General features: G+C 37.1%; 1 protein-coding gene across 2 annotated transcripts; it reads left to right on the top strand.

Annotated features, from left to right (window-relative positions):
* The first annotated feature begins 4,017 nt into the window (after nt 1–4,017).
* CLEC12B (C-type lectin domain family 12 member B) lies at nt 4,018–11,649 on the top strand. 2 transcript variants are annotated; one of them, XM_053557059.1, is made up of 6 exons: nt 4,018–4,121; nt 5,608–5,706; nt 7,303–7,521; nt 8,005–8,159; nt 8,357–8,472; nt 11,499–11,649. In XM_053557059.1, exons 1-6 carry the CDS (start codon nt 4,031–4,033, stop codon nt 11,647–11,649), a joined length of 831 nt encoding a protein of 276 aa, XP_053413034.1. In that variant the 5' UTR covers nt 4,018–4,030. The 2 variants fall into 2 exon arrangements, with proteins under 2 accessions (XP_053413034.1, XP_053413035.1); XM_053557060.1 differs by having other exon boundaries at nt 11,586–11,649.
* Nucleotides 11,650–12,112: the final 463 nt, after the last annotated feature.

Here is a 12,112-nt window from a genome sequence, read left to right on the forward strand (position 1 = left end):
AATGTACAAGAGCTTAATAGCTCTCGTAAGGATGAGAAAATGGAAAGGAGGGCAAAGAACTGAACTCTGAGACCCAACATTTTGAATTCACATAAATAGGAATCAGTGAATCTGAGGAAGGATTAGGTAGTGAGTGAAGTAAAGGGAAAACCAAAGGAATGGCATCCTGGGGAACAAAGTATTTTGGAGAAAAAAGTATTTTATGAGAAAGGAATAATCTGTTATGTCAAATGAGGGTTATAGGGTGAGTAAAGCGAATCCTAAGATGTAGGCGCTGGACATTAATGTGGAAGTTGATGGTGATGCTGAAAGGCGTATTTGTATATTATAAGTAGGGTAAAAGCCTAATTAGAGTGTGTTTGTGAAAAGTAGGAAGAGACAGCAGGCATAAACAGCTTTTTGACCCATTTTATTGTTAAGAAAATTACCAAGACTGGAGTGATCATGTGTGTCTGTGTGTGTGGGCAGTGGTTATAAGCAAGATGATTTTTTTGCTTGTTTTTAAAATGGAAGATATTCTATCATATTTGTAGGTTATAGAAAATGAAGTGATAAAGATTTTTAAAAAATGGAAAAATGGATGATGCCAGAGCAAGCAAGAGACAGAAAATTACAAGTTCAAAATCTTTTGAGTAGGTGAGCTTTTTGACAGTGTGACTGATAAAATGAGCTACAAAAATGCTGAAAGTTTTTAAAGAAAAAAATTATTGTAGTAATTTATAAATTAATACAATTAGAACTAATAAGAAGTGATATGGCCTTTTAAGATTATAATAGTAGGAAGTAAGAGGTATAATTAATCTCGCTCATAGAAATAATCAGGAACCACGGGAGATTCTTCATCATTGTTTTGCCTGAGTATGACTTCATGGAAGATAGTGAGATGTGTAATACTTTCTTAGGGAACTTGAAGGTATGTGAAAGAATCAGGGAAATGACAATAAAGACTAAGTCTTCTTTGTAAAATTTGGTGAAATTGAAACACCAGAGGCAAGACAGAAAAGCATCCTTAATTTCTTGAGACACAGTCTCCCTCTGATGCCCAGGACGCAATCATTCTACTTCTTCAGCCTCCTAAGTGGCTGGGACTACAGCACCCACCACAACATCTGGCTATTTTTCTCTACCTTTTAGTTGTTTATTTTACTAAGTTTTTAAAAAAAGAAATGGAAATAAATTACAGCTAAGAGGCTTCAAGGCCTAAAGATATTCTAGAGATGCCCCATATCCAGTGGTCCATATGAAGATCCAGGGATTCCAGCACTATTTGTAGCTGTGGTTGCATCTTCTGATTTTTCATGCCTGAAAGACAATGATATAGGGCAGGTGGCTCCCCAGACACCTTGGTGGAGCTGAGCAGGGGACCTGCTTCCTCCACTTTGATGGTGTTGGTTTGGTGGCAGCCAGCAGAGAAACTGGCAGGTTGGAGAGTAGGTAGCCCCTCCACCCCACCCCCTCAGGCTCCAGTAGCCAGAGGGGCTGGTGTCTTTTCCCCTTGCACTTATGACTGAAAAGGAAACCCCAATTTCCTATGCCTAGGTCAATTTCATGTAAATTTCCTAGGCCTCAATTCATTCACCTTGCCCCAGGGGAGAGGACTGTATCCATTCATTTCCTGGCCTCTTATAACTACAAAGAACCATGTAAACTACATAGGACCATATAAACCCCTGGACAAAGAGCCCAGAGAGAGAAGAGGCTTTTCTCCCTGGTCTTGGGTTTTGTCTCTCTGCCAGGAGCTCTGGTGTTTTTGTATTCTTTTCTGTAAATAAATCCTGTCTTACCACTGATCTGTGGTCCCTGGATTCATTCTTCCAATCACCAAGACCAAGAACCTACTGAAGATGAAATTCCGGTATCAACAGCATGTTACTTCAGCAGTTTAAACTGCCCTCAGTTTAATAATAATAAATGGCTGTGGGCTGCCCTCAAATTAAAAGACAAACAAATTAAAACAAAAAACACTTCAACATGTGCCAGTCTCATTCTGTCCTTGATCAGCATGCCTTTTTTCACTCCCCTGTAACTTCAGGTAGTTATTTTTAAAATCCTGTCTTGAGGATCCATTTTTATTTGCAAGAAGATTGTTCTAGGATTATTCTATTAGGAATATTCTCAACCATGCCAGAAGGAAACTCCCACTTTTCCCCAGACTTAATTGCTACCAATTTCTTTTTCCTGCCCTATTATCCTGAATATCAGCACCATCACACACACACATTTGAATTTCTTGTAACAGCGGCCAGGTGTGTCTGACACAGCTCTTCCTGTCTTAGTGTGTGTGTCTCTGCTTGATGTCGGTCATGGCTGAGTATGAACTAGATCGACTGTCTCCATACCACATTGGCTCGCCTTAGATTCATGTCGGGAAGACAACCTGACTCCTTTTCAAACATTCAAAGCAGTCTCTATCAGGAGAATCAGGGGAATTCCCCCTGGAATTACCCTTCCTCCTCTACTTCTACACTCCCGGCCTTTGCTTTACAGCATGGGACAATGCAGAAAGAGCCAACAGCTGGAGAACTATAGTGTTCTAATTTCTAAGGAGAATATCTCATTTCTCTTACTTTCTCTTGAGAGACATGGATTGTCATCCCAGTCTTACCGAGGGGCATCAGGGTGTGTCTTGGATCTGTCCAGTGTCTATATAAAAGTTCCCAGCCTTGAAAATACAATAGTAATGACAAAAATAAATAGACATGACTTGATTAAATTAAAGAGCTTCTTCACAGCAAAGGAGATAATCAACAGAGTAAATGGACAACCCACATAATGGGAGAAAAGATTTGCAAACTATGTACCCAGTAAAAGGCTAATATCCAGAACCAACAGAGAATTCAAACTAATCAACAAGAAAATAGCAAACAACTCCATTAAAGTGGCTAAAAGATATGAACAGAAGCTTTCTAAGGAAAAGATGGACAAATGGCCAGCACACATATGCATGTGAAGAAATGCTCAATATCACTCATCATCATGGAAATTCAAATTGAAACTACAACGAGAAACCCTCTTTACCCTTGTCAGAATGGCCATTACTAAAAGTAAAAAACGATGGATACTGGGGGCAATGCAGAGAGAAAGGAACACTTACACTCCTGGTGAGACTGCAAATTAGTACAACCTCTATGGAAAACAGAATGGAGGTTCCTCAAGGAAATAGATGAAGATGTAGCATTCAACCTAGTCATCCCACTACTGGGTCTCTACCCAAAGGAAAATAAGTCATTTTGTCAAAAAGACACCTGCACACTAGCAATTATTGTAACACTATTCCCAGTTGTAAAGATGTGGAATCAACCTAAGTGCCTATCCATTAGTGGAGTGGATTAAGAAATGTAATATATATGCATATATATGCACACACATATATATGCAGTACTACTCAGTCATAAAAAATAAATGAAATAATGTCTTTATATATCTTCTCTAATAATTGGGAGTTAATCAATGGGCACACCCAGGCACAAAGAGATGCAAAAGTCATTGGAAATCAAGAAGAGGAAGTGGGGAAACCTACCTATCAAATACAATGAGCATGATTTGGATGACGAGCACATTAAGTGCCCTGACTTAACCATTACTAATGATATTCATGTATATTTTTACCCCCTTAAATTCTGAAATAAAAAACATGCTTTTGGCTCAGTGCCTGTAGGTCAGTGGTTAGGGTGCCGGCCACATACACCAAGGCTGGTGGGTTCGAACCCAGCCCGAGCCTGCTAAACAACAATAACAACTACAACAAAAAAATAACTAGGTGGGCACCTGTAGTCTCAGCTACTTGGGAGGCTAAGGCAAGAGAATCATTTAAGCCCAGGAGTTTGAGGTTGCTGTGAGCAGTGATGCCCTGGCACTCTACCAAGAGTGACATAGTGAGACTCTGTCTCAAAAAAAAAAAGCTTTTGTTGTGAAAGAGGAGAAGTAGAGGGAGGGAGAGAGCTCCCAGCCTTGAAAAGAACACCCCATTCCTGTGCTTGAAGATATTGAAACATTAATTATATAATTTATAGTAGTGCTTTCTTCTGCAATGTCTGAAGACGTGACCTACACGACACTCACCTTACAGGATTCTGCTGGAACAAAAAATAACCAGGATGGAAATAACCTAAGAAAAAAAGGTACGGGTTCAGAGAGAACAAATTGTATCCTTGAGGAATGCACAGGTGCTAAATGCTTGAGGTGCTGGCTCTGATACCAATGCTAAAGAGATGCATGTTGTGGAATCTCCAAAATGGAGGCAAATAGTTAAGAACTAGATTAGCAGAAAGAGTATTCCCCACGCTGAGGAGAAAATCCATGGCCTTCAGAACCTTTTTAAATTGTGGTATGTGTATCACTATGTTTCATAAAGCTCTGTGCTGTTGTGAAAAATTTTGACTAGATATGCTGGGGATTAGGGAGGACTAAGAGATTTATTTTTATAAATATAATCCTTGATATTTATACCTTGTAGAGATGCCAAAGTAATATTATTTTGGAAACCATATCGAAGGCTTCTAAAATAGAGAAGGTGGAAGAAAAAAAATTTTTTAGATGGTGTAAGTAACTGAAGGGGAAAAAATGGAGGATGAGTACATTAGGAAAGATAAGACCTAATTTCTCTTTTATAAGTATTCAAAATTTTTTTAGGGTAGATGAAATCCTGAGCATAATTGGTAATGTTGGATCAATAACCACAATATCTGTGTAGTATTTTATGTACTTTATGCCAGATCTTAATCAAAGTATAATTGTGAAGTAAATTAACAAAAATATTGTAATAATATTAGTAGTATTTTCTCTATTGCATACATGAAAAATGTGAGAACCATTTGTATTAAAAAGAAAAACTCGACCAGGAGTTCCTGAATCAGAGTCCTGACTGAATCAGTGATGTTAGTCACCTCAAAAACAATAGTGTTGTAAGAAAAAATGATTATCTAGGGCTGGTATGCCTGGGCAAGGGGATATCTGAGGCTTATAATAGGAAACGTTAAACTAAAGCACTCATAAATGAACTCTAGACAGAAAAAAAAAAAAAAAGAAAAACTCAGGATGTTAAAGTTTGAAGAGCTATCTGCTGGCTTTCTGGTCTTTCTGCTGTTTGTAGATTAGATTGTAGAATGCATTCACTTTGTTGAGTATTCGTTCTTTATTAATTAGGCAACAAAAAGCAAAGATATAAATGAACAGAATTTTTAATAGATAAAAGTTACTTTTAAAAGTAGAACCCACTTTTATAGAGCAAGTCGAAGAACTGCCTTATGGAAATTGTAATCTCAAAAATCTAGGGTATCCCCCCCCCATTGCCAGCATCATCCAGAGAAGCAGTTTTCACAATATCTTATTCACGAATTCAACGAACAAAGAAGAAGGGTGGGTGATGATGTAAACAGAAACATAAAAATTACTAGATACATTACTTTTAAAGGAGGGACAGTGGTGGAGACATGCAGAACTAATGATGAGGTCTCCACTGTATTGGATATTTTCTAAATAAGGGTATTGAAGAAGCAAAAGAGAAATTCTAATATCTGGAAGTTTCCTAAATGGAAAAAATAAACAATCCAATGTAACAAGCACAAAGCACTTCTGTTTGCTATTTCCTCTGCTGGCTTTCTTCAGGGCACCCAGCTGGGTCTCCTATATGGCGCCACGCTGCCTTGAGCCTGCTGACTCTTAGCTTGATGCTGCTGATTGGATTGGTGACCTTGGGGATTATGTGTAAGTATATTTGCATCAAACCCAAGAAAGGTGACTAGGAATCATATTTGTAAACTAAGTACGTTCATGTTAAATGACAGGTCCCAGGATCCCGAATCCTCTAATAAATTCTTTTTTCTAGCTCTCATTCTTCCTACCTTTAAAATTAACAGCAAGAAACATACTTTAATGTTATGAGGATTTTGCTCAAAGTTTATTGTTTTGTCTTAATAAGCTAAACTGGACTGGAAGAATACTTTTATTTTTCTAGTTATTGGTTAGAATAAGGAGAGTAGATATATAACCACTCGTCATTCCAGTGATGAGTAATAGAGAGTCAAGGGAGGTGAATTCAAGGAAGGGCCTGCCATTTCATTTACCTCTAAGGCTTAGCACAAGTCTAGCTTATTCTGCTCACTCAAGATCTTTCTAGTGCAGAGAAAACTTCTAAGTAGCATCAATAGCCTGATACCTATAAATGAGAAAGACACACAAACATGGAGGGAGAGTGCCCTGATATATCTTACTGAGTAGAAGGAGCACTGGACCATGTCCACATAACAATGGAAGCACAGTTCCCCAGCACCACAGCTATGGAAGAACATTCTGTTGATTCTGACCCATCATTAGGCATGTTGGCCTAGACAGGGTAGGGAGTTATGGACTAACTAAGTGGAAAAACATCTTGAGAATATACAATTTATTGGAAGAATATTGTTAAGTATATGATATACAGAGTAGTGAGAAGTCATTTTTAGGGGACTTGCAGTCAAGAAAGTGAATTTGCTGAATAATACTACTATCTCTGCCATATTAATTTCTTTTTATATATGTAAGATCTAATGGATAATTAGAATTTGGACATACCTATTTGGATACATAAAAAGAGGCAAATGATGCTGCTTTTTTTTTTTTTTTTTAAGAAATATGATGTCCTGGTAAAAACAGGTATTCAGCGCCCAACCATTATGAGGATTATCAATCTACAATGTTATATATTTAAAAAATAAACTAAGATACAATAATATGTTCACTGGTTAACTACAGACAGATGAACTTAATTGTTCATCAGTGTGAATCACCTGAAGTGCTTATTAAAAATGCAGATTTTTGTGGACGCAGGGCAAGAAATGGTCTGGTGTGCCATTAAGATCTATTGAATTAATTAATTTATTTATTATTTTTAAACAAGTTCCTCAGGTTATTCTGGTAAAGGTCTTTAGATCATACTTTAAGATCTCCATTGTCCTAAATACTTCCGCTTCTATTAAAACAGCAATCACATTAACCAACTCCAAATGGAATAAAACAAAAATAAAATCATTTCACCAAAAATGAGTGGCAAGGTGACTGGTACTGCATTAGATAAAATATCAAAGATATATAATTATTATGTATTATTTTAATATAGGACAATAATTAAAATACAAATAGAATTATAAAAATGAACTATAAACTCCTTGGAATAGAAAGGCATCTGGCATGTTTCTTCCATGATTAATAAGAGATGTTAATATTTACTGAGTAATTTAAGAAATATTTCTATGTCAAGAGAATGCTGTATTGCTATAATGAGAATGTAAGAGGATGCGAATTTGTCTTTGTTGTGTATTGGAGTTTTACAGCTATCAAATGAAATTAACTCAGAGTCAGAGAAATTGAGTCAACTTCAGAAAATTGTCCATCGGCAGCAGGATAATTTTTCCCAGCAACTGGACAACTACAATAACTTCCCTTTGGAGGAGGAATTTCTCAGATCACAGATCTCCAGTCTATTGAAGAGACAGGGACAAATGGCCATTAAACTCTGCCAAGAGCTAATCAGTCATATCTCAGGTAATCAGTCAGGCTTGCTGACCAGTCAAATGGGATCTGTTTCCCTGTTTAAGGTGACCATGTGCCCACTTTAGAGTCCAAGTAATGTTATTGAATGACCCTTGATGATATCACACTAAGTTTAAAGACAGAAAGGAAATACACACGTTCATTTACTATTTTTAAAACACAAGCAATTTTGGAAATTATCTTGAAATGATTCCGATTTGGATACTTTAACAATTCATTTTAAGTGATAAAAGTTTTTCTAGGTGATTGTGTTGTTATAAAAAGTCAAAAATATAGCTGGTAATTCTGAGACCAGAAGACGGAGCCCTAAAAAAAAGCCCATAACCATGGATGGCTTTATTTTCAGAGGTTCCTAAAGCAGTATGTTTCAGGGAGCTGGCTCTCAGACCCGATTGTCTAACTAAATGATCCAGTTTCCAAAACCCTCTCCTGTCACTCCAGACTTGTTGAGCTGTACTGCTGGGTATTTTCCAGATCACAGATGTAATCCTTGTCCTAAGACATGGCAATGGTACCAAAACAGTTGCTATTATTTTACAACAAGTGAAGAGAAAACCTGGACTAGCAGTAGAAAGGACTGCACAGAAAAGAACTCCACCTTGGTAAAGATAGACAGCTTGGAAGAAAAGGTAGGATTGAGTCTCCTTCCCCGGAAATTATCCATACGATGAAAGGTTAATAAATGAAATCTTTGATTCACATTATGAGGATTCAGTGCATTTTGAAAGAGAATTAATGAATGAATTTAATAAATGTTCTCATCTATCTTACGTCTGCAAACTGGAATGTGGCTCTCACTTCAAATGTTTTCCGTTTTCTCTCTCAGGATTTTCTTAAGTCTCAGCCATTACCCATGTTTTCTTTGTTTTGGCTGGGGTTATCATGGCACCACTCTGGCAAAAGTTGGCTATGGGAGGATGGCTCTGTTCCCTCTCCATCTTTGTAAGTCTATAAGTATTGGGGTGGGGGAACTTTCCATGGAATCCCAAGAAAATTAATAATTATTATAATAATTATAAATGTAGATTAAATAAAAAGAAGGGTACACTGTACAAAGAAAAAAGGGCGTTAGTAGCAAATATTGAAAGGATAGGTACCTGATTTCATCTGTGTGAGAAATTTATGGCAAGGCACTGAACTTTATCTTTTAGTTTAAATTTATTTATTTAACACATTCATATAATACTTACTGTATTCAAGGTACTTAGTAAATGTTGACCCTTGAGGAAAGCACTATTATATTCCTGTTTTATAGATGAAGATATCACTGAGAGATTAAAAACTTCCCTGAGGTAACTCACCTCATGAATGATACTGTAGCAACCATGCCGGGCAGTCATTCTACAATCCAGAAGGGTGGTGTTTGTCATAAGAACATACATTCATTCAAATAGAAAAATTCTCAGCCCATTTTTTAACAGACAGTGTGTCTGAATTAGCTGATTAATCTAATTAGCCGAATTAGTTTCATATTGAAGACTTGCCAATTAGAATATATGGCATGTGTCTTTTATGAGTTAAAATGGACTAAATATGGCTCTTTAGGTTTTGATGAAAATATTTAAAGTACTTATCGAATATATAATGTGGAAAATTACATTTTTTGCAACTATTTAAAGTCATGAAAGAAGAGATATCAACTTAAAAATGTAGAGGGAAGCCCATAGTTTTGCAAAATTCTTTTAGAGACTATAAAACCCCCAAATTTGATAAACATTCCCATCATAACTATATTGAAATGACATAATCATATTCATATATTTTTTAAAAGTAGCATTTTATACAGACAAAATTCAAGAACGTTGATCCTTCTGGGTGGAATGACTTTTTTATCTGCTTTTCTACTCAAGCAAATCATTAATTGATCAACCTCTCTCCTGGTCCTGGTCTAAGTATGGTGTCAACATTTTCTTAAACTGAATTATAATCATTTATCATCTGTAAAAGATACGGTGTTTCAGCTGACTCACAAGATTCCTTGAATAACAAACAATGATAAGTCTATTCTTTTCTCTCTGGACGTACTTTATCTTCATCCATTACCCCAAGTTTTGTCATGGCTATTCCTACTCAAACACCAATCTCCCACTCTCTAATTTCCATTATTAGTCATAGTAAATCAACTGGTCTGGTTTCACACAGATAATGCAAAAAACACAAGCAGAGTAATACACAAACAAGAATTGACAGTTACTTTTTCATAACTAGAGTGACATGGGCATAAAATAATTAAAATTAATCTGAGGTGTTGCTACTAGACTGAGGGTTTACTGGAGCAGTCCCACTGGATTTTGTAAACAAGTTCAGTCTTCTTTTTAAAATCTAAGATGTATCCCTTCTCTTAAAGGTGTTAATTATCCTTGGCCCCACCACCAACTCTTAAAACTTGTTGGAGGTGGACCCACAGCAGGGTCCAGAGCCTGCCCACACTGACCCCCTTGAGACAAGCAACTGTCACATAACCCAGGGAGTCATACTCAGGTTAGTGAGATTAAAATTCAGGATGATGTAGTCATTTCCTTGGTTACTCTGTGCAGGTGCAGAGGCTTTCTGAGGCAAGAAAAAAATATGGCAGTGTAAAGCATGTCAATTGCGGGGGAAAAAAGCAATGTTGGGCACACAAAAGATTGAGATTCGTTAAGTGTAATTTTCTCATGACATTGGTTAAGGGAACTATTTCTTTCTTTCTCTCTTTTTTTTAGAGACTCACTTTGTCACCCTAGGTAGAGTGCCGTGGCATCACAGCTCACAGCAACCTCCAACTCCTGGGCTTAGGCGATTCTCTTGCCTCAGACTCCCAAGTAGTTGGGACTACAGGCACCCACCACAACGCCCGGCTATTTTTTGTTGCAGTTTGGCCGTGGCTGGGTTCGAACCCACCACTGTCAGTATATGGGGCCGGCACCTACTCAGTGAGCCACAGGTGCCACCTAAGGAAACTATTTCCTACAGTGTTAGGATGGACGTCTCATTAGGTGCTCACAACATGGAAGAGAAAGATTTCTCCAGACAAAGATTAAAATATAAAAGTATAAAATTTATTTTATGTTCTTAGAAAGAGAGATGGAGTGGGAGAGTGAAAGAAAGCAGGGAAAGAGAGAGAGAAAAGAGAGTAGGGAGATGCTGTGGAAAGGAAAAGAGGGAAAAGCTATATTGAGGCCAGGTGACTTGCTAATTTTAAGAGGGTTGTAAATTGGCAAGACACAGTCAGAAACTGCTGCATCCACTCCTTTCTTTCTTCTTAGGGGTGGGTAGATAACAAAAACTGAAACTGGGATGTCAAAAATCCAAGAGTTACCTCCCCTCCCTTTCACTGGAGCCTGGATTATCATAGGAGTTGTAACTCTGCCCTGGAGATACGGCTGAAGCCTGTTCTGCTGTTTACTTAGCATCTCTGTAAAAGCAGATTCTCAAAGATGATTTGGAAAAAGAAAGGTTTACATCTCTTTTCCGTCTTCTGTTCAACTCTTTTCAGAAGTTGGGCAAAACAACTCCTGTGTGGTACCTGTTAGGAAGAAGACTCAGAGGATTGATCTTTAACTGTTACTAGGAAATTGCAGGAGTAGCTATTTTCCAGTTAATTTTATAACACTGCCCCTTACATTCTATGTAGTAACTTTTACATTTCATTTTTCCGTTTTTCTTTATAAAGTTTCAAAGTAAAGAAATACCAGTACTCCTGATACAATATGGATTGGGTAGATTCTATTAATAAACTCCATATTAACAGAGGAAGTATACATTCTCAAGCTAGAATTTAAATATTACTCTTAAAAAATTCTTGGGATTGTAACTTAAATAAAGAATTCAGATGTGCTGGCATTAGGGATTCTGAAGCTTTGTGGAGGCAGAAGTCGCTCAATATTCAGAGACATAATATGGGCTGTAAGGGTAACTGATGATACTAAACGGTGACCAAATTTCACGCACAAAGTTTATAAATGAATTTTAAATAAATTAATTTTCAGATTCAGTACTAAAGAACTTGCCCAGATAAATGGATCCAGAGGATGTGCTTATTTTCAAAAAGGAAATATTTATATTTCTCGCTGTGGTGCTGAAATTTCTTGGATTTGTGAGAAGACAGCTGCTCTAGTGAAGATTGAGGATTTGGAGTAATATGCTTCTTCCAAATTCACCAAGAAGTAAGGGACTTGTGACTAAGACCATGTAAGGAAGGAAGAAGCTACAGAAACAGGGACAAAAACAGCTTAAAAAATGACTGTGTTTAAACCATCAGGCAAAGGAATATGCTTCACAGAACTTTCTCCATTTTATTGTCTCATTATGTTCTTATGAATAAGACTTAAAACTATTCCCAGGAACCTAGGGGAATAGATATTCTATGGCCCTCTTATTTCTATCTCAGAATCATTTCATGAATTTATTGTCTTTCTGAAATAAAAGTCCTTTTCTTGCTTTATTATTACATATTCTCATGCGCACTAGGGTGATACTGAACTATTTAAAAAACAGAACTGATACTGGCCACAGCACTAGAACAAAGTTCAAAAAACCTTGTTGTGGTAGTGGTTTTCTCTTGTAAAGATCTGGGGGGTTCCCGGAGTAGAGCGCAGCTGGG

Source organism: Nycticebus coucang, chromosome 12 (assembly GCF_027406575.1).
Source record: "Nycticebus coucang isolate mNycCou1 chromosome 12, mNycCou1.pri, whole genome shotgun sequence".
In the NCBI taxonomy this organism is placed as follows: Eukaryota; Metazoa; Chordata; class Mammalia; order Primates; family Lorisidae; genus Nycticebus; species Nycticebus coucang.